This window comes from Hirundo rustica, chromosome 10, assembly GCF_015227805.2.
Source record: "Hirundo rustica isolate bHirRus1 chromosome 10, bHirRus1.pri.v3, whole genome shotgun sequence".
Taxonomy (NCBI): domain Eukaryota; kingdom Metazoa; phylum Chordata; class Aves; order Passeriformes; family Hirundinidae; genus Hirundo; species Hirundo rustica.
Genome location: NC_053459.1, coordinates 17729342 through 17750956, shown reverse-complemented (window position 1 = coordinate 17750956; position 21615 = coordinate 17729342). Strand labels below are relative to the sequence as shown.

At 43.7% G+C, this 21615-nt stretch overlaps 1 protein-coding gene across 2 annotated transcripts in view; it reads right to left on the bottom strand.

Annotated features, from left to right (window-relative positions):
- The window catches only part of MCF2L2 (MCF.2 cell line derived transforming sequence-like 2), a 159565-nt gene extending 139507 nt beyond the window's left edge, over positions 1 to 20058 (bottom strand). The window contains exons 1-2 of one of the 2 annotated variants that reach the window (XM_040073952.1): positions 19906 to 20058; positions 19478 to 19768 (exon numbers count right to left, since the gene is read on the bottom strand). In XM_040073952.1, the coding sequence (XP_039929886.1) occupies positions 19478 to 19580 (103 nt within the window). In that variant the 5' untranslated portion in view covers positions 19581 to 19768; positions 19906 to 20058. Of the gene's footprint in view, positions 1 to 19477; positions 19769 to 19891 lie in introns of both variants that reach the window. The other variant, XM_040073953.2, reaches the window with a different exon arrangement.
- Positions 20059 to 21615: the final 1557 nt, after the last annotated feature.

Sequence of the window (21615 nt, the reverse complement as noted above, 5' to 3'; positions counted from 1 at the left end):
TGACAGTGCAAAGAATACGATGACAACCCAATGAATCAGGGCTGAGCTGCCATCCAGAGCTGAACTGCAGTGACCTGAGCCGAGAACGAGTTTCCTGCAAGATCTTACACACAGACTGAGAACCTTTGCCTTCCTCTGCCTCAGTCACTAACACCTGTTGGCACTTTACCTAGTGCCAGAACATCCAGTGTTGTTCCGTTTCTGGCCTGTAAAGATCACAGCTGATCCCTACATGTCGAGTGGGAAAGCAGAAGGCTAATTAATCCAAATTAGTGAATGACCTAGAGAGGACAAATGTTCAGGAGGAAAAAGCTTCCAATGGTGCCATTACTAAAATGCTGAATAAATGGCTGGACTGCATTGAATGCCTGTAAGTTGAAATATACCAAAGTCAACTCACTCACCCCTACTTCTTTCCCATTCCATGAACTTGCAGCTTCTCCCCTGCCAGTTCTGCTGCCTCAGCCACACAGGGAGAGATGTAAAAGCTTCCTAACCCGGCACACACAGACTGGCCATATAGTCAAACAGCCACCAGACTTGAGAATTGAGTCTCAGAACCTCTTCTTTTGATGAAATGAAGCTATAAAGGACATTTCCACTCTTAGAGGTAAAAGATTTTATGACCCTCACCTCCAAATTTGCTATGTGGCATGAAGTCGCTCACTCTCCTGCTCTTTTGCTTTTGCCAAAACCCTGCCTGCAAAGTGAGAACATTGATGTACTGAGCAGTTGAATAACCTGATTCATTAGCACTTGTAAAATATTTATTAGAGATTCCATAGAGAAATCCCTAGGGGAGAGCAATATTTTACAGATAGGGAGAGCAGTGGTACAGAAGGCAGAAACACTTTGTAGAAAGCTTTCACGATGGGATAAGAAAACTAGAAACACAGCCCTGGGGTTTTATCTTTAAACATTTCCTCCCTCTTTTCTTTCATTATGGGGGCTCAAGGTGTCCTTCCTTACATGGACAAACACGATATACCTTGGCAAATAAACTTCCCTGACAATATATTCATGTCTGACATACACAGAATAACTGCACTTCAATCCTGCATACAGAGATAAACAACGAGGGAGAATCCAGCATTTGTGGAAATACATTTCTGTCTGACACTCTTCCTCCTGTACCCTGTTGCCCACCAGTATCCACGTGGCTTAGGAACAGGAGGATCTGTGACATGTTGCATTCCAAGGGGGAGACTTGATGCTGGAAGTGGATGCAAGAAGAAATCTGCCCTAGGTGTGAGCTTTGGAACCACAGGTATTCACACAGCACACAACAGGGAAATGATCTAAAATAATTTCCCAGTCTTTCCCTAGGAAAGCCTGATCCATTACAATGCTACATACAAACCTCTGCTGCCTGGGGTACCACTGCCATTACCCAGCTCCAGACACAAAAATAAGCTGCCTGCAGCTGGTACGCATTTAGCAACAAGGCACATAAGGATCACCTCAGGGACTGAGTGCTGTGATGAAAGGGCTGGAATGGATGGACAGAAGGATCTGCTTACTCTGCTGTAAGTTTCATCGCAGTCCCATTCACAAGCTGGGCCAGCTTCTCCTGACACACATATGGAAAACCTGATATGGGAGCACTGAGACTTGCCCTGTTTCCTACCACACAAGTGACCTCTTCTGTACTGGTCTGGCTGTATCTGCACAGGAGTTGCAGTGAGGGCTGCCTTGCAGGAATTCTTTTATGTAACCTGTTAGCAAACAAACACACACTGTGGATGATGGTGAATTCACAAATTCCCTCCATTAGATGAAAGTCACCAGTCCGTTTGAAAGCAAGTTACTGCTCTTTGCCTGCAGAAGGTTGTAGCACAGGGAACAGGTACAGAAAATAGTAGACATGCTTCCCTGGGTCTTCTCCATAATAACACAGAATGGAAGGGCATTACTCTCCTGCTTCTCCAAATGATAATAGCAAAATATTTGGAAAATCTAAGGAGGATATTTTCTGGTCATGAATTGCCAGCGTTGCCTAGAAACATTATCTGGGTTGGTCTGTCAATGAATAAGCAAGTAAATAAATGTAAGAAAGTGTCATCAGAAACTAAAAATAAAAATTTAAAAATCCACACAAAAGAAAGAAAGAAAGAAAGAAAGAAAGAAAGAAAGAAAGAAAGAAAGAAAGAAAGAAAGAAAGAAAGAAAGAAAGAAAGAAAGAAAGAAAGAACCTAAAATGCCATTAACCAAAACAGCCTGCATAACTGCACTAGTTCCTAGTTTCATTAGAAATACCAGTTCACCTTGGAATCGATTTTTGCTGGAAAGTGCTTGCTGCCATGACTGTGTGACCAGAGGATGGCAACAAATTTAAAGTCAGCTCAGTTAAATCCATTTAAGCCCCATATCTCTTCTCATGAAACAAGATGCTTCTGCCTCAAAAAGCAGTGCTGTGATGGTTGGTATCACTGTTAAGCATGAAAAATGCAACAAACACATTGGATCTCAAAGATGCTGAGCCCAAGAGACATAATTTCTTGTGAAGAATCAAGATTTGAGTTTTGGAACAGCATTTATGTGTCAGATGAAGAAGGAAGAGAAGTCTGCTTCTGCTGAATGTGTAAATGAGGCAGCTAGAAAACACTGTAAAACACTCGCTGTTTGCAACTTACCCCACACAGTCATTAAAGCAATTGAGGGGAAACAGGCATCGCTTTTCCATTGGAGCCTTGTAAGAACTATTAAGAAAGTTTAGTGTAGAAGAGACTGAAAAAATTACCTCTCTTATCCGCCAACATTTTAGAAATGACAAAACATAAAAACCCAACAGCAAAAGGTATCTTTTTTATTCATGAAGACCAGCAGCTCCTCCACCTATGTATGCAGTATTCCACAAATCTAAGAAATAAGTAATCTAAATCCAATGCCATTATAAAGACTAATACACACAGAAGCTAAGAAAATAATCTATATTTCTTTCCTGAAACCCCAACTTCATATTTTCCTATTTCATGATGTTTTATCTGATGTTTGAACTAATATTTGATAGCTATGCTGAAAGATATTTTCATTTTGCATATACCTCAATAACCTTGCTTCTGCCTTCCCATCTCCCAGATCATGAATCTGATAAGCCACAAGGCATTTCAGTAGTTTGATACAGAGGTTTCTTTTCAGAGCACTCTTGGTGCAATGGCAACATCCATTCCAGTGTTCAGCTAGAAAACAGAAAATAGCCTTTTTTATTAACTTTCATTTATTTTCTTCCAACTAATAAAAAGCAGACCAGGACTTCCTCTCCCTCCTTTTTTAATAAAGGGCTACATCCCAGTGTTGCAATTGCAACATGCAGTTCCCGCACTAGAAGGCACTAATTCCAGGGCCATATGGCTTCAGAATCTCATTACACTGATCTGCTTAAAGTGATTTCTTAACGGACAAGCAAAACATTTTTGGTCACCTTCAGCAGAGGGAAACAACAACTCTGCCACTGGTGACGCACATGAACTCCCACGCAAACTGCCAGAAGCAGGAGTGAGTAGTGAAGATCAAAGGACGCCCTTAGCCAAAGAACTTTTGTTGCCATCTCAAAGCTGTGAAGACATCAAGGTTATTCGAGGACCATTACCATCATTTAAAAAAAAAAAAAAAAAGAAAAGAAAAAAGAAAAAAGAAAAAATGCAAAACAAATTTTAAAAATGCAGATAAAAAGAAACCCCCAAGTCAATGACATCACTGCTGGATTAGATATGATCAGGAGATCAGGAGATGAGCAGAATCTTCACAGGCTAAGCAGTGGACACAAATTGCTGCTGCACCTGCAGGGTTTATTTTACCCGGCTCTCTTGATCTCTGCAACTAAGAGCAGATCACGAGGAACAGAAGGCATTTCTGTCCTGCTAGGCCTCTGCTTGGCAAGATAAACAAACAGATCCCAGAGTTACCAAAGTGTAGCTGGCACAAGGGTAAAGAGTAGCTAGATCCAGGATTTAGGCTTGGATGCAAAGTCATTCCAGTCTTGATCATGAAAATGCTTACAGACCTAAGTGAGACCAAGAGCCTTTTTGAGCAATCTACCCAAAATATAAATGGTTGTTGGCTTAATGTCACAGGAATAAACTGAGTGACAAGTAAATGCAAAAGAAATATGTGAGAGAGACACTGGGTAATGCAGAGAAGGTTGTGATCTATAAAACCAGGCATGGCAGATCCTCATTCTCCAACTCTTAAACTGTATCACCAGTGCACGGGCACAGTCTTTGTGCCATGGCCCTCCAGCAGCTCCATGAGAGCTGGAAAGGACAGATTCTGGACATTGACAAGAGAACATATTTTCTTCTCTCTGTACTCTGCCACTGACACACTGAGTCACCTCCAGGGCATGGTAACCCTGATCTTTGCTGTCATCCAAAGCACTGCTCTGGATTCACTGCACTATTCCTCTTTCTTTCCTCCTTCACCTTTTTCTCCCTGCAAGGAACCTCTGGAGCACTCCCAGTGCAGAACAGCTGCTGGATACATGCAGCCAAGACCATCAGGACAGCTTCTTTCCCTGAGGAGCAGCTGTGCACATTCCCTGATGGAAAGAGCTTTTTTTTTTTGCTTGCAATTCATAACTTGAAATACATAAAGGAGAACCAGAAAGACACAGAGATAAAAATAGCATCTGTGAGCATCACAAGGGCTGTTGATACTCCAGGCTTTTGGACACATGCCAAATGTTAGCAGAACAGGAAGAAAGAGCTTCTCACATTACAAAGTACAGTAAAGGCCTTTCCAATGTTTTCTTGCCATCTCTCAAGCACTCAACATCAGTTACCACAAGGGGCAGGAGATTGGGCCTTAGGGACTATTGATTTATCCCTGTCTGCCTGCCTGTGCACTGAGGTTCACTCAGCCACTCTGTGCAGTCCACAAGGAAAAAAAAGCTCTTGTAGAGACTTTCCTAGACACTGCTTCGCCTGACTGGGCTCTCAGCTGGCAGATACACACCAAACGCACTCCTTTAACATCCTCAGGGCAGGGCTTGTGTTCATCTAGGGAACTGAGGATAAAATCAGTCAGAGGAGTTATTCTTCCTGCTCTGGCAATTGTGAAGTACACCTTCTTTTTTTTCCCCAGGCCAAGACTGCTGTCAGAAACCAGAGGTCTGTCCTGAAGGACCTGGCCACACAGATGTTTCTCTGTGCTGAGCACCAGCAAATGAGAGGCTGGAACACTCTCCTCTGTGTTCGTCCACAATTTCAACCACTCAGAAGAGCTGGATGCTGGCACACACCTACAACCAGGTAACAGGAATTTGTCCTGCTCAGTGCATTATACTGCAGTGCTGTTCCTTCCTCATGTCCACCCACAGCTTGAACCCCTGCACCATTCCCAGCCCAGCTTTGTCTCTAAGCCACCAGCTGTAACAGATTAAAAGTTCTAGAAAGACACAATCTACAGGGTGATTTCCCAAGTCACACGAAACCCGGTGTGAAGCAGGAAGATAAAGGTATGGATAACCTGCTAGCACATGTACCAGTGTGCACCATGTGTGCACTTCCTTCACCTCTCCCCACCTGCAGCACTGCACCACACACAGGCACTGCAAGGCAAGACATTACCACACACAACCACACCCCCCATCCTCTCCCTTTCCTCCTCAGCCAGCACAATTATTGGGTTTTGTCACCATACCCAATCTCGAATATGTAAATAGGATAAATTTACAGGAAACCAAGAGTTTCAATCCTTTGTCAAAACCAGGCAAGAGCTGCTGAAATCATATGGAAAGGGGCCAGCTAAGACAGAAAAAGCATGAGCATGAAAGCCTCATTTCCTTTCATACCAAGACTAAAATTATTCATGGATCTATATTAACAGGCAAGTATGCCCACACAGCAAAAAAAGACATCTGTAAGTCAGCTTCAGGTGCAGAAAGAGCATGGAGCTGCACCTGAGTGAACTTTTCCTACAGGAAGCAGCACAAAGGTTTCTCTGCAACATTACACTAAGGCACAAAGACCTTCCCTGACAACTCCAAGTGTCCCACATGCAGCATTCACATGCTGGGAGGTGCTGAGCATTTTCTGCACAAGGTTAGACCTCCAGCCCACATGAAATAAGGACAGCGCTTTCACTTCAACAGCACCATGGACTTAAATTGCCTAAAGCTAAGTGGCGCAATGTTCTGATGAGATAAAAAATTGCTCTTTTGTCTGTCAGGAAACCCCATTACAAATGTTTTCTGCTGACAGCAAAGATTAACTCAATAAAATGTATCTAAATCCCACACTCGTTTATGGACCTTAGTCCCAGTAGGCATAAGTTCGCTTCATGGCACAGAGCATTAAATAATGCTTTGTACTTCTCCAGTGATTCTCAGCTGAACACTCCGGCACGACAGAGAAATTGTTACTCCCATGAAATAGACTATTTCCTTTCTAATTGCCAATAAAAGGATACAGTTTAAGAATAATATTTTTGCTTAGATATATTTGAGTATGCATCTGAGAACCCTTTGAAGAAAGCTTGTGGGGAAAGGAATAATTTCACCGAAAGCTTTGCCCCACAGAAGCCTAAAAATGGGTAAGAATGTGCTAAAAGCATATATCCACACATCTCCCACTGGCTTGAGAGCCCTTTGAATTGGCTTAACAATAGTTTTACCCTGTCTTTAACCACTGCTTTGCTGCTCCTTTGTAGCATAAATGCACATAACTCTACATAATATTTTCTTGTCTCTTGTTTAAATATACTTGCTTCAAGAATAGCAATCAATTGTGAAACAAACAAAAAAATACAATATTTTTAATGGTATCAGAAGCATTCTAAGAACCCACCAATGAACTTTAAAATTGTAATACCTATAATGAAACATAAGGAAAAAATTCTTCATCTGGGAACTGAATCCCAAGGAGTTCATACAGTTTGTCTAAGATCAATTGCAATTACTGAAGTAAAGCTAGGAAATAAAGAAATACCTACTAACACACTAAGAAATATCACTTTCTTGATTGTAGCCTTAAGCATAGCATATAGAGCATTTCTCAATGCTATTTTATACCATTTGTAGATATCCCCATCTTTCCAACATTGAATTTAAAATAAGAGTTCTGCTCATTAAGATTTTGCAACATTATTTGTATCAGTCTAATTACTACTATGCACACATTCAGGATCAGCAGGTCTCATAGTGAAGGCTGCTGAACTAAAACTGCTAAGAATGAACTAATTGACTAAAATAAAAACAGAACCAGGAGTTTTAAAATCAGGCTCAGTGACTGATCCCAAATATCAGCACTGGCAGTGGACGGGCTGGGTATTTTAGAGCATGTGAGCTCTGTTGAGAAAATATTTTGCATTTGGCAGCAGCATGGAGTCAGGGTCCTGAGTACATCAGTCAGCCTGAACTGCAGAGCATTCTTACCTGAGGCTTCCACTGACACATCCTCTACTCAGTGCTTCAGCTACTGCATTTAGGAAGGTCCCCAGTCCCTTCCCCTTATGCTGTAGGTGATGCTGTTTTCAGCTGGTTTCTCTGCTGTTCCTGACCTGCAGTTTAGGCTTGCTAGATTAATTTAGACTTAATATATCATTAGAATGTCTCCATCTTTGCTCGAGCATTGTAGGACAGCTCTCTGGGGGATGAGAATGGACATACTAATGCCAGTCTTATTTTTCTGTAAGGTATATTCCTAGGTTTTATATTTGCTGGAAGATATTTAAGACTTTTAATAACTTCTGTAGTGTTTAATCAAGTTACCAAAATCACGACAGATTCTCATATTTGCTGAAAGAGAAGCTGTTATAACATTAGGCTTTCCTATACTTTACGTGAAACTTATACTATTCCTAAAAAGATCAAGAATAGCACACATGTAGTCAAGTGATGTCCTCCAATAGTATAATCCAGTTTGGATGAAAAGCTTTAACAGAGAATTTTCAAATGTTCAGCCCCCATCTCACTGTTTATCTCTGGTGACCTCGGTTCTCTCTGAATTAGTGCTGTCAGCACTTAGCATGTTGATGCTGTTGCCGCAGGAGCGGGGAGATGCGCCAGTTCTGCGGGGCTTGGGCAGAGAGTGGGTCCCCCTTGGGCAGGGAGCGGGTCCCTCTTGGGCAGGGAGCGGGTTCCTTTGGGCCGGGAGGGGGTTCCTTTGGGCCGGGAGCGGGTTCCTTTGGGCAGGGAGCGGGTCCCTTTGGGCAGGGAGCGGGTCCCCATCCCGCGCTCTCCCGCGGCTCCTCCGCAAACAGGCGGCGCTGGGAGCGCCTGGATCTCTCCAGCCAAGGCGAGCAGCTCCTGGGTACCAAACCCGGCAGTGCCATCACATGGCTTGGAAAAGCGGTTTGAAGGAGAGAGGCTCCTCTGCCCAGCTCTGTACCACCCTGCCTTTCAGCTGATCCGAGAAGGGTCTGGCCCTATCCTTGAGGGTCCGGGGCAGTGGAACCTGCGGTGTCAAACGGCGCCGCTGTGCCCTCTGCTGCCCTTTCCCCCGCGGAGAAGGAGGCTGCTGTGGTACAACTTCTTCCTGAGACGAGCACACGCACACACCCCTTCCCTAGGCAGCAGCCCTGCTCCGCTATCCGGCTGGAAAGCGGATTCAGGGGATGACTGCTTGTGTTTCATTTCTCCTTCCCGTTGCTGGACAGGGAAAGCCTCACACAATACTGACATCTCAGCTCTGAAGGGGAGAGTAGAGCAGGCAGTGTGTGGCCTATACAGAGCTGCTGCTGCAGATATTGGGGTAGAATGGGCACAAAATGAGACTGACAAGCTCCTCTTTGCTCTGTCCAAGCAGTTCTGCTCCTCACAGGGCACTTGCTGCCAGCTCTCTGCTGCCATTCAGGATAAAATTATGCACAAGGCTCTGCTGTATAGCCAGAGTGTAATTCAACATGATCCAAAATGACAATTGCACATTGCTGAAACTGCACTCTCCCCCAGCTGAAAACAAAACCAGGAAGATGGATTTTTATGAGTTATCAACAAAAATTACTAAAAAGTTTACCTCAAACTGAACTGTGACTTCAAAGCCAGCTGTGAAGCCTTTCCTGGTTTCATCAATGTGGAAGGGGAAGAGATTAGACACAGATAACAGCACAAATATCTGAGACAGATGAAATGGTGAGAATAGTTCAGAATACCTCATTTAAAAAATAGGAATTCTGTTTTCACAAAATAAGCTGATCACCATAACAAGGATTAATCAAGTTTTCCCAGGAACCTTCCTGCACCAACAACTGGCATGTAACTGCTGAGAGCTCTCTGATCAATTATGCACCTGCTTACAGCTCAGGGTCATGCTAAGGCCACCGCTATTTCAGTTTGAAATAACCTTTTCTCTAGATATTGCAAGATCAATAGTATGGCTCCTATGTATGTCATCAGCTTTGGCTTTTATGCTGCAAACACCAATATTGATCCCATCAAGAATTAGGCCTTGGCTTCAGAGACCTTTTAACCTCTAAAGTGTAATGGATAACAGTGAACTTCAGACTCAAAGAGGGGAAATATTTATCATCACGCTTTTTTAGGTGAAGGATTATTGATTGACAACAAGAAGCAAACTCTCCTGATAGTAATTCTAGCCACAGCAATTTGGTGAGAATACAAAATCCATACCAGATAAAAATGTCTTTGAAGTGTTAAAGTCGTAACATATATGACTAATAGGCAGCATATTCAAACTTCTCACCTCAAAACCATCTAATTTCTATTTATCATTGCTACTAGAGCTGTGTGTGTTTGCTGCAGTTCTTTCCTTGATACCTGTCTGTCAGTATGTGCACATCCTTGGAAAGTTATGATTAAACTAGAGATATTGTAGTCATAATAATTGGAGATGGACTGGTAACTGTGGGCTAGTTGCCTACCTCTGCATAGCTAAAATTTTTATGGGTCTTGGAATTTAAAGGCAAAAGTCACTCTACTGAAATGCTGAAAAACACTCCCTCCGGTTTTAGATTTTCTTCAACTCTTCACATTGAACCTGAAGTGGTTTTCCGGTTAAAACGTGAGTAACTCCTACAAAATCTCTGGAGCTCAAGGCATGTAAGAGGAGAGTCAGATCCTATCAGCAGCTGTTGCCAGGCAGCCCACAATGCTGTACATCAGCATTGTTTGTCTTGTATTTATGTCTCGGAACTGCAGATAACTGCTCTTGTACTTGGGGCCAGCTGTAGACAATTCATTGCCCAAGGGAAACTGGAAATCACACAGCTCCCGGTCAGGCAGAGGAAGCAAGAGCTAAATGGCGTGCAGCCCCTCATATCTCAGGAAGCAAGAGCTAAATGGCGTGCAGCCCCTCATATCTCGTTGCCCGGGGCAACAGTCTGCAGTGTGGAAGTGGCAGATCCAGCCTTTCGCATATGAATTCTGTAACTTACGGTGTTAATATATGGATTGATACTATGTCAGCCTCACTGTAGTACTATTGGGGTGCTCACGCATTAGGTGATACGGGTAGATGCACTAACAGTCTCAGGATAAGAGCTGCTGGTTTCCATCCAAGATCCTTGAGACACAGATGGAGGTAACTGGATGCACAGAGATTCCAGGTTGCACTCACATATGTGGGGAATCTGAATCCAGATCCTCTCAGCCTGGCTTTCCTTGAGCTCTGACAAACTAACTCAGGAACCCCATATGAACCCAAGATAATGCTGACAGAAGGTGCGAATTCTGTGCTGCCCCTTATACTTATTTGCAGCAGAGGCTACAGCTGGGTCAGCTACAGCTGAGTGCACTCAGACAAAAATATCTGGTCCCATGGAGTACTGAGTACCAGCAGTTCCCCATACTCACACAGAAATAAAAAGCTCTTTGCAACTCCTGGATCAGAGCCACTTTGTTGTAATATTGATGACAGATCATTTCCCATCACCTCTTTGCAATGTTTCAAAGGATTTTGGCTTCTGCAGAAATTTAACCTTTACTCCCATGCTTGAGTAATCCAGGTCAGGAATCAGTGACTTTTAAAATCAAAGTAACATCAGACTAACATTCCAAAAAGGACCTTTGTGTCTCTGTTTAAACTTCCATAGAGTCAGCTTTGCATTCATTGTAATAGTCCTGAACTTAGTGCAACTGAGTCCCCAGAGAACTTCATCTGTCTTGCATTCATGTGCCTCTGGAATCAGGGGAGCTCTGCAGATACAAAAGAGATCTGGGCTGGCTACCTTGAAGGGCCAAACAAGCCCCCATTTGCTCAGAGCAGGAGAGCTACTATGGGATGGTAGAAACTTATACTGGAGCCAAACCATGGGCACAATCCACCTTTGAGACAGGCAGAGTAATGATACTGAAATGAGTAGCACTCTCCATGAAGGCACAGACACTCAGTACTTTGGCTGTGCTTGTTTAGCTCCTGACTGCCCAAAAGATTCAGCACTCAAAGGTCATGACAGCAGTGATTTTGGAACAATACATTTTCAAGAACACACCAAATACCATGCACAGGAGGTGTAAAGCTGGTTTTGAGCTGGAGGGCGGCTGTACATGTATTGTTCTGGCAAACAAAATAGAAAATAATTTCATGACAGCATGCATTATTGATTCTGGTAGTCTGTCTTTCCTCTGGCCTTTTTTGGGGGATATTGTACTGTACTGTCAGGTCCCTGCAATGGCTAGAAAAGACAGAGACAGAACACAGCAGCCTCATAAACTAAATCCTAGGGTCCATGGGAATTTATGATTTTCTGTCTCAGTTCAGGACTTCATTCCATACTACGCTGCAGGGAATATTCTAATAGAAAACAGGATGAATGCAGAATTATATTCAGAATAATTCATTAATGCACAATTATTTGCAGGCCTCTGTTGAAAAGGCACCAGCCTTCTGCAACATTACACTACAAATAACAAGAGGTAGGTGCATATAAATGTAATGTATTTCACCCTTGAAAGAATGCTGTTGCTTCAGACTTTACCAGCCTGAGTTCACATGCTGGCCATGGCTCTCCTCCAGTACTTGAGTTCAATCATTCCTCAGAGACAGTTATGCTTTTGGACTCACAGATGCTATCTGTGTTGTGCTTACATGACAGTGGAGCTTGAAGATACAGTGATCTCAACCCAATTGTCCTCTACACATTTGTCCTCACACCAAAGTGGAGCCTGCTGTCCTTTGCTCCGATTTTTGCAACTGATTTTTTTTCCATCTATGCATTTAAGAGTTGGCTGTTTCTTCACCCTGTCTCCCTTCTGCTCCTTGGTTTCCAGTTCTGGCAGCATCTGCTGCACTGGTTAGTGTGAGTCACTGATTAGCAGTAATCCATGTGCCATGTTCTCTCTCCCAACATTTTCTCACGTGAGCAGGATCAGGCAGCTTTGCAGAGAACGTTGATTACTCCCAGTCATTGACCTACTGGCCACCTGGAGCAATCCAGATGTTACCGTGCTGAGCTCTAAAGGGAGGTACAAGCAGCCTGGCCAGCAGGCTAAAGCACAGCCTTAACACAAAAGATACATGGTTGCTCTTCTCCCAAACACTTGACCACAAGCCTAGCTCTGAAGAACACGAGAAAACACACAGACAGGACTATAATGTCATGTACCAGACACTGTGATGTCAAAATTATTTTAGTAGTCACCTGGGCCCCATTCAGAAAAGTTCATTCTAGATCAAACACTAAGTCTAGCCTTGGGAGTAAAAGAAGCCCCAAATGTGGTACAGAAGAGGGAAAAGAGTGACAGCAATGGAATTGCTCTAGCTTATTTTCTACTCACTGAGATGACCTGCTGCTGCAAGTACCTTCCCAAATCCTGATCCTGTTTCCCTCAGGGAGATGTCCTCTCAGGGAAACTCTTGGATTCAGGCACCATATGGAAGGCGAGAAAAGGGAATTAAATAAAAGATGAGACAAGAGGTGGAAAAAGGCCCTTGTATTTAATGAGCTGCCAGACAATGTGATAGATGTCAGCTTAGTTTAATTTGCAGTGAGGCCATCTGAGCTCCCCTCTGCCACAGAGATGGAAACAGACAGGGGCTCCTCTCTGCCTCCTTTTGATCCTATTTGCTTTTTCAGCTTGGGCCTTAGCAACGCAGAATGGTCACTACAGCCTGCCCTGTTAGCAAGTAATGACTTCTGCCAGCATCGGCATCTCATTGTGCCTGACTCAGAGACCTCACACAGGAGGAAACCTCCTGCACTTGCTTCACCCTGGAGATTCCTCCCACTTCCTCCTTCCAGATAACCCAGGGCTTGCCCTGGAGTGTTTAAGAGCAGACTGGGAAGTGCCACAGTCTGACTAGCTCATTGAATGCTGCTGTGATTTTTCCCTTGCTTTTGACCTAAACTACCTCATTCTTTTTTTTAAAAAAAAATGTTATTTGATAGCCAACCCTCTCCCTACCCTCAAAAAATAAAAATGTGCCAAAAAATCCAAAAAAGCCCAAACAAACGCCCCAAAAAACAACCAGGACCCAACAAAAGACTATGACATAGTGTTAGCAAGAGGCTGCTCTGGAAGTCAGAGGTTTCTGCTTTCTGCTCCACTAAAACTGCCAATAGAGGGCTAACTTTGTCTGAAATAGAGGCCTGAAACATAGGAGGAAAATCACAAGAAGAGCTGACCCAAACAGCAGACAGACTTCCTTTCAGCTGAAGCATGTATCCTGGAATAACACATTTAAGTCCCAAGTATTTTCCAGGCAGTAAAAATGAACTGTGGAAGCCAGCAGAGCTTCTAAGGATGTACAGGACCTGGTATCCAGCAAGCACAGCTGTGGAAAGGACCATAGGAATCACCACTACTAACAGCTAAACTTGGATCCTGCCACCTGACTTTCCTTTACTAATTTTCTTCCGTGTTAACTAATTTCCTCCATGCTAACAAATGAACACCTACAAGTCATTACTGAGGTAGATTAGAAAATAAAGGACAGAGGGAGAGTGCTAAGCATTAGATTTAACAGCAGCAATGCAGAGGCTTTGGAAAGAGAGAGTGACTTAGAGAGTGACAGATTGGATCACACCTCAGTTCCATCCAGCCTAGTTCCCTGTCTCCAACAGTTGCCATCACAACATGGGTAAGTAGAAAGTGTCAAAACCTTGAAGCAAGCAGATGGTGGATAGCAACTCCTATTCCCTTTTCTCCCCAGCATCCTGGTCTCTTACTGGCATGAGAATGAAAGCTTAGGTTGTAACAGCCACTTTTGGGGAGGGTATCAACGAATGAGAAAGCAGGGCTGTAAGCAGCCTTTCAATACTTCGGGGCTCTGCATGGCTCTTCTTAGGGCACTCTGCTCTGAAAGAAATTAGTAATAGTATCACACCTGGATATTGCAAGGTTATTCTTAAATTGTGTCAAGGATGCCAGGATGACATCCCATATGAAAAAGTATTCACCTAAAGTAAAAGATGGAATGTAGAAGAGGAATATTTCTGAGTTGTTCTCTCCTGAAACTGAAGCAGCCTTAATGCATGCTACTGTTTCTGGGAGGCTCTTTAGTCACCTCTATCTGCCTGCACATGAGGCCAAATCATCACATAAATATTTTGCCTTGAGACAAACTAGTGTTCTGGATCCCAATTCATAGCAGTTTCTTATATTTTTTATTTCTGACAATGTCTCTGCAAACCAGGTTAGAATGTGTGCTTTAAACAAGTCTGTGGGACTTGCAATATTCTACATCTTGGAAAGTGCACCAGGCACATCTGCACATTTTTCATGGATTTCTGTGAGAGCTTAGTTTCCACTTTTTATAGATACAAAATTTGCAGCAATAGCAAAACACTTTTAAACAGTTCCTTACTAAACAGCTTCCAGTGAAACAGCTGCACAGAATAGGCCATATAGAATGTGGTAAAATTAATAACCACGATCTAGGAAAAAAAAGTAAACAAGTAGCTTTTTTTAAGCAGTGAAACTAAAAAAGATAAATTACTGTTATCTCTCCTTTCCCACATTCCACCCTCCTACATGGAATCTCTGAGGTCTAATAGAATGAGCTTATTTCCCTTGTCTTCACTATTTTCATCTTTTTCTTCAGATACTACTTTTATACTACTTTGGCATGAACTCAGTGTTTTTGACCTTTGTCACTTCAGCAAGTTTGGTAAAAAATTGGCCAACAGTTCAAAACCTTTAATGGGGTACAGAGATAAAAATGCAGATAACATGATTAAAGCTCAATTCTTCTACAGAATTAGGTTAATGGGGAAACTTCAACCTACCATTTCTCATAAGCATGAGATCCCAAGTAAATTTAGCAAACTAATTTTTCTGCAGTTTTCTATTGTCATATTTCATTAGGAATGTAGTGATAAATGCCCTCCCATGCCTGTATATTATTTCTGGGTGAGGAAATCTGGTGTGCTGTGGTCAATGAAAAGACCAGTTTCCCCTTCTGTCCCTAAGTAGGACAGAGACTCAGAATCTGTGGTTCAAAAAGAGTTCCTGAAATGCATGAATGCTCTAAAACAAAGGCAAGAATTTTATGTTGCAGAGGAATTTGATTTGATTTAAGCCCTTGCATAGGAGTAGCAAAGGGCCTATTTAATATGGTACCTCAAAAGTTAATTTCTTAAAATATCCCTTTTTTGTGTCCTTGATGTCCACAGACACATATCAGAAACATTGCAATTGTCTGTCCAGCTGTGACATATTAGATTATTTGTGGATTTGTAGCATAAAGCAGATTCTGTGACTTGTGATGCTTAGCCACTGGCTTCGGACAAGTGCCAGCTCGGGTTATTCCATTCTGTTGACCTAAATTCCTCTCACACAGTCAGGTAGATGCAGTATCATCCTTTACTTCCTGCCTCAAATTATAACACAGTTTTCTTCACACACACAGGTATTTTACACTGCTCCTCAACTCTGTGGTTAAGCCAAAAGTGATGGGAATTGACATACCATCGTTAACAGATAAGAATTTTAAGTCCAGACATGTCACTCCTAAACTAAGTTCATTCACTGACTTTCCCTTTGATTTCCATCAAGTTGTTTAAATTCCTTTTTGTTCGCTTTTTTCTCATAAAAATGAGAGACTGGAGAAATACAAGTGTGTAAAATCAGATAAAAGCTGATACAAATGTGTGGGTTTATTTCTTGTATGTAACATTTGTGCAGTGTAGTGCTTTCTGCAATTTCACATCAGTGCCTCTCCTACCAGGGACACTGACAGTCAGCTCATCTGGGTCCAGTTAACACTTGAGGGGAAGGAACTCTTACAATTTCATTGAGAATTAAGGGGAGCCCCAAACAAAACCCCATCTCCCACGTGCTGTGGAATTCTTTATTGGCAAGAGAGGAGCTAAGGCTCCTGGCCTTTTGAGACGGCTCACATTGGTTCTGGCACGTTCACATTGGCAGCTCCATCCTACCATAAAATCATTTTAAGAAAAAAATCTGCGGAAAATGGGGCACTGGGTGGAGGTGCTTGTGTGCACGACTGTGCCCAGAACATTGCCCACACACAGCAAAGCTGGCATCAGACTTCCGGGGGCCAGCTGCCAAGCGTGGGTGGGTAGTGAGAGCACAAAAGCGTATTCCTGTGGGCTTTGCAGGCTGGAAGAGCTGTACGTGTTCCCACAGGCAAACAATCCTGCCGTCGGCACCAGGCATGGCATCCTGCAAAGCTCCTCCCTCCCCACCACAGAAGAGCTGCCACGTGCCCACCTACCCAAAGGACATGCATTTTCCAAAATTGATGAGTGTTTCCCCAACACCTCCCAACAAACAAGTTCAGTGAAAGTAGGGTAAATTTAAAAAAGGCTCTTGACGCAGTTTTGGTAACAAGATTGGGTAGTGTTGCTGCTAAATCTCAGATAGTAAGCAGAAAGCCTGTTAGCATTCACAAACTACTCCTGTCCTAGGCACCTGTGGTGACCCCTTTACCTCACCCACACCAGGACAGTCGGGATTAATCCCAGGGAGGCTGAGGGAGCACAGGGCTATTTAAGAGATCTAATTTGGTCCTTTGTTGTTTCACACTGTTGGAAGATGTGCGACCATGCAGGTTTGTACTAGAAAAGTACCAAGCTAAAAGAGCTACTGTGGAGCAGGAAAATACCTTCAGAGCTTTGATTCTAGCCCAGGTGAGGCAGGTACTGTATGCATGAAGTCTGCAGCAGGATAAGAAGCTTTTTTTGCTAGCACATGAACTGTGCAACAAAACATGAGTCAGCTAATGGGGGATGAAAGCTTTTGCCCAGGACAGATAAGTTGAGCCCCAGGCAATTAACAATGTGACACTCTTATTGACACATTAAAAATAAAATGGTGTGTCATTACTTCACAATGACCCAAATGATCCCATAAGGGTAAAACGTAAAGGTCTTTCTTTTTAACATTCCCATAAAGTTATTGTTTGCAATTTTGCAAATTCTGTGAATAATTTTTTTCTCTCCTGCTCTTGGATGGGCTGGGAGCTGTGCTCTCACCCAAGAGCTGGCTACATTCTAGAGAGTTTGAATCCCACCAGTCCAAGTGGCAATATGAGGGTGAGGGTTGTAAAAATGGTAAACACAATAAATGGCCAGGGATCCCCTCGGTTTGCTAAGGCTGAGAGCCCTTTCACTTGTTGGAGCTGTAAAAATTCCCAATGAACATACAAGAGAAGCTTCCCAGGAATTATTCTCCCAATAAGCAACTGCTGATTCAGCTAAGGCACCCATGTTACAACATGTGATTCATAAACATGGTGCATCATCATCATGGGTTTGGAAGAAATGTTCTTCCTTCAGCCAATAACAAATGTTTTAATGTTACTTTCTTCCATTTTTGCACAACTGTTTTTACCACTTACATGATTCAATAAAAAATGAACTCTGCCTACAAAAAGGCAGGCTGACTCCACAAGTAGGGTCTGATTTGTAGGTTTCTAATGGCTGGGGAAATGGTGGGATTATCCTTCCATGATGGAAACTGATCAGCTAGGCCCTTGTCTCAATGTGGAATGAAAAACACACCAACATCTGTGACCTTTGCTCCTCTCCTGAGGTCTGGCCTGCTGGTTGACCTCCAGAAAAGAAGTAAGACTCTCTAGCATCAGAATCATGACCCAAAAACCGCTCTTGAATTTAGCAGAGAGCAGGGGAAAGGTTCATCAACATTTCCAGGGTCCAGAATGACTTCCTATTAGACAACAGTATTTTACACAGTAGGTAACATAATGCTATGTTACCTCTAACAAATCCCTTGTGATATCAAGGAGAGTCCTTAATATGGATGATGGGGACCTGCATTGAGTTTAACATGAAAACCAGAAGACATACAAATCTTTTTGGCTCTCCTGAAATATGAAATACTCTTAAAAAAAAAAAAAAAAGCCTCATATTAAATTCCAAATCTTCATTAAAAAATGTGAATTCATGTGACTTCATGTCAATCTGAATTTGCACAATTGCAAAGCAATTCATGTTGGCATTACTGGGTCAAAGAGCCGGTGGCTGCAAGCTCTCCTGGCAATCATACTCTCTTCTGAACCAAGCTCCTGCTGAGGTTATCCTGGAAAAATTTTGGAGAGATGGGGCCTGGCCTTAAATATTTTATTGACTCTGAATCTGCTTTTGTGCTATTTCTTTAGGCAAGATACTGATTGCATGTGCTCTATTAAATTTAGTTCAGCTGCCGTAGCTAATATCAAACCAAAGAATAATGTTGGTCTATAACCTTACTTACATATTCTCTAAAAGTCAATTTTTGGTCACATTCTGTTTAATATACAGATTGAACAAAGCCAATGACAAAGGCATTTCAGGAACCTGTACAACATCTCTGGCATTCACAGCACACAATCCATTGCAAACACTGACAGCTATAAAATTCGCTCCTATGCAATTCAACTAAAAATGTTCTATTTATGTGATGCAACACAGCTGCAATCTGCTTCAACTCAAGCGTAGGTAACAAAAAAGGGTCACAAAAGCTTTTCTCATCTGATATTTTAATCACCAGCATCTCCTATTGTCTTGCTAGTTTCAGGTTCCTAGTTCCTGGTCATGCAGTCCCCAATGCCAGCAGGTGGGTATGCAGCTCAGATGGATAAGAATGTCAGTGCAAAGCATACGGCCTCACCTGTATTCACTGGCATTTGAATGTTAAAAACAGTAAAATCAAGCCTGACAGAGGGAAAAGCTTTTGAGATCCTGTCCTTGACCTAGCACCTTCTAGAAATCCTGCAACAGCAAAGGCCACGAAAAGATTGTCTGAGAGTGAGCTGCTATTCTGGCATCAAAAGCAAATGAACCGCACATAAGCTCTGCTGTTGCTCCAGCATCCTCCCACACCCCCTTTTCTCCATCACCTCCTGCAAGAACTGTGCTCGAGTATTTTACACAGATCACTTCACAGGTAGGACACGCTGCTCTTACTGTTCCTGCTTTTCAGAGAAAACATGCTTGAAAAACAAACCGTCAATAAAAGGCTGTATAATTGCCAAAAGCCAGGGATTCACAGTGTGCTGATGGCTCCTGTTTCACGCACAGGTGTGATATTGTCACACAAAGGCAGCGGCACCTCCTGGGGGAGCAGGGCCCCCGAATCCACACAAATGTAGTAAGAAGAAAAATAAAGATGCCTTACCCACATGGGTGATAACCGTAGTCAGTCGCTGGGTGAGCTCCTGATGTGACATCTCTTCTTCTTTTAGCCAAAAAAGCATTTCACACAGGGAACTACACAGCATCCAAAAAAAGATGCACCCGGAGTGGGAGGCTGCACACTCACTGCTTCACTTGCACACAAAGCAAGGACCACTCCCACGGCACGGCCCTTCCAGCTCTCACATCTTCTCTCGGCTGCTCACCTCTTCCAATTTGCTGCCGTCCATGCATGGACCTTGAAAAGCTCCTTCCAGGCGGGGATTTTACCCCCCTTGACAGAAGGAAGGGAGCAGGAGAGGGGAAATATAAAAGGAGGGGAAAGCAGATGAGTTGATTGCTTATGGCTTTTTTCCTCCCTTCTCCCGCGGATGAGGCAAAGGATAAAGAGACAAACCAGCAAGCAGATACCTTCCTCCAGGGAGACTTTTGGACGGTGATGCTGCGAGTCAGGGAAAAATCCTGGAGGTAGGAATGGCATCGGGAGGAGTGGAGCTGGCAGTAGAGCTCTAACAGCCGCAGCTGCTCTGCGACGCTCCCTTCACCAGCGTGCCTGCGAGTGGAGAACAACACTCTCACAGCCTCCGATGCTCCCCCTCGGCCCCTGGGGCCCGAATGCCTTGCGGGCATTCGTTGAGTGGAACCCCGCAATGTCCCCAGAGACCCTCCTCCCAACCCTCCTCTTAGAAGCCCCCTTTTCGAGGCCACTGCTTCCATGAAGGGGGAGGGGGGCACTGGGCGTTTTACGGGTGTTGTGGCCAGAGGCTTTGTTGCTCTCCCTTCACGGCCAGGATCCTGGGATCCTGGCTGAGCCCACAGCATCCTCTCCAGCTGCACGTGTACAAGCAGGATGAATTAATCAGCCGTGTGTGCTGGGCAGGGCTCACCAGTGGTCGTGGCCCCGGAGCTCAGCCATGCCCTGGGCAGGCAGGCACAGGTGGCCTTTGGTGGCCAGAGCAGGTCTGTGGGGAGCAGCTGCCCCTGCGTGCCCGCGACACAGCTGAGCCTTGCCCGGGTGCCAGGCTGCCGCGGGGCAACGGGCTGCCGAACAACGGGAGAGCTTCAGCAACCCTGCCGGCTACGGATCCCAGCTGTGGTCCGAGAACAGGGACAGTAAGGCAGGCAAGGAAGCGAGGCAGGGCAGGACAAGCCAGGCACTTGTGTGTCTCCATTCCTTCCCTCTTTGCACCTCACCCTTGGAAGCCTACCTGAAGCTCCACACAAGGTAATTCCGGAAAAATGGAAAACTAGCTGCACAGCTGAAATGGAAGAAATAAAACAGAGAAGGGTGCAGCTGCCTGCAAGATCTGCTCTATTCCCACAGAATTAATTCCGCTCTAAATCCAGATCCCTAACCATCCATAGAGTTTTGCTTAAGTCCACCTTTCCAAGCATGCCAAAGAACCTGAGAACACATATGCCCAAAGCTGGAGGTGTAAAATACCCCTGTGGGCTCATCACATCTTACAGCACAGTGTGGATGCCCTGATGTTGCAAAAAGGTTTACCTCTCTGAAGGGAAAATCCTCTAATCGGCTGGCTGACCTACAAACCCGTCTGAGTACCTGGGCTGTTGTCCTAATTTTTGGATGACTGATCAACTGTGCCGAGAGGTTCCTTGGATACTTCTGTTCAGTTAGTTTAACAGCAAATCTGTCTGTAAACATAAGAAGGATGACTTCAGAGCCACCCACCTGCCAATATTTTGGAATTAAAGCAAAAGCCATTTTTTTTCTAAGATCCAATTTTTCTGCCTATCTGGGCAGTAAAGGTCAAACTGCAGAGACCTTGACTAATGTTAAAAGGATACCCCCAACCAGGGAAGAGATGCCATCATTGGGGGGAAAAAAGTATGTGGGAAGCAGACTGACATCTAGCTATACATTTTTTTAGGGATTTTATGTTTTTCTTGAAGGGTCATAGATGGCAGGTAGGAACACGGCACTAGAAAAGTCATCATGTTTCCAGACACTTAAAAGATTTTTTCTCTCTCTCTTTTTTTTTTTTTTTTTTTTTTTTTTTTTTTTTTCCTGCAGGCACAGACACTGTATAAGCCCATTCATAAATGAAATACACTGAAAAGCAGAGTAGATTATTTGCTCTCACTACTCCTACAGCAAGG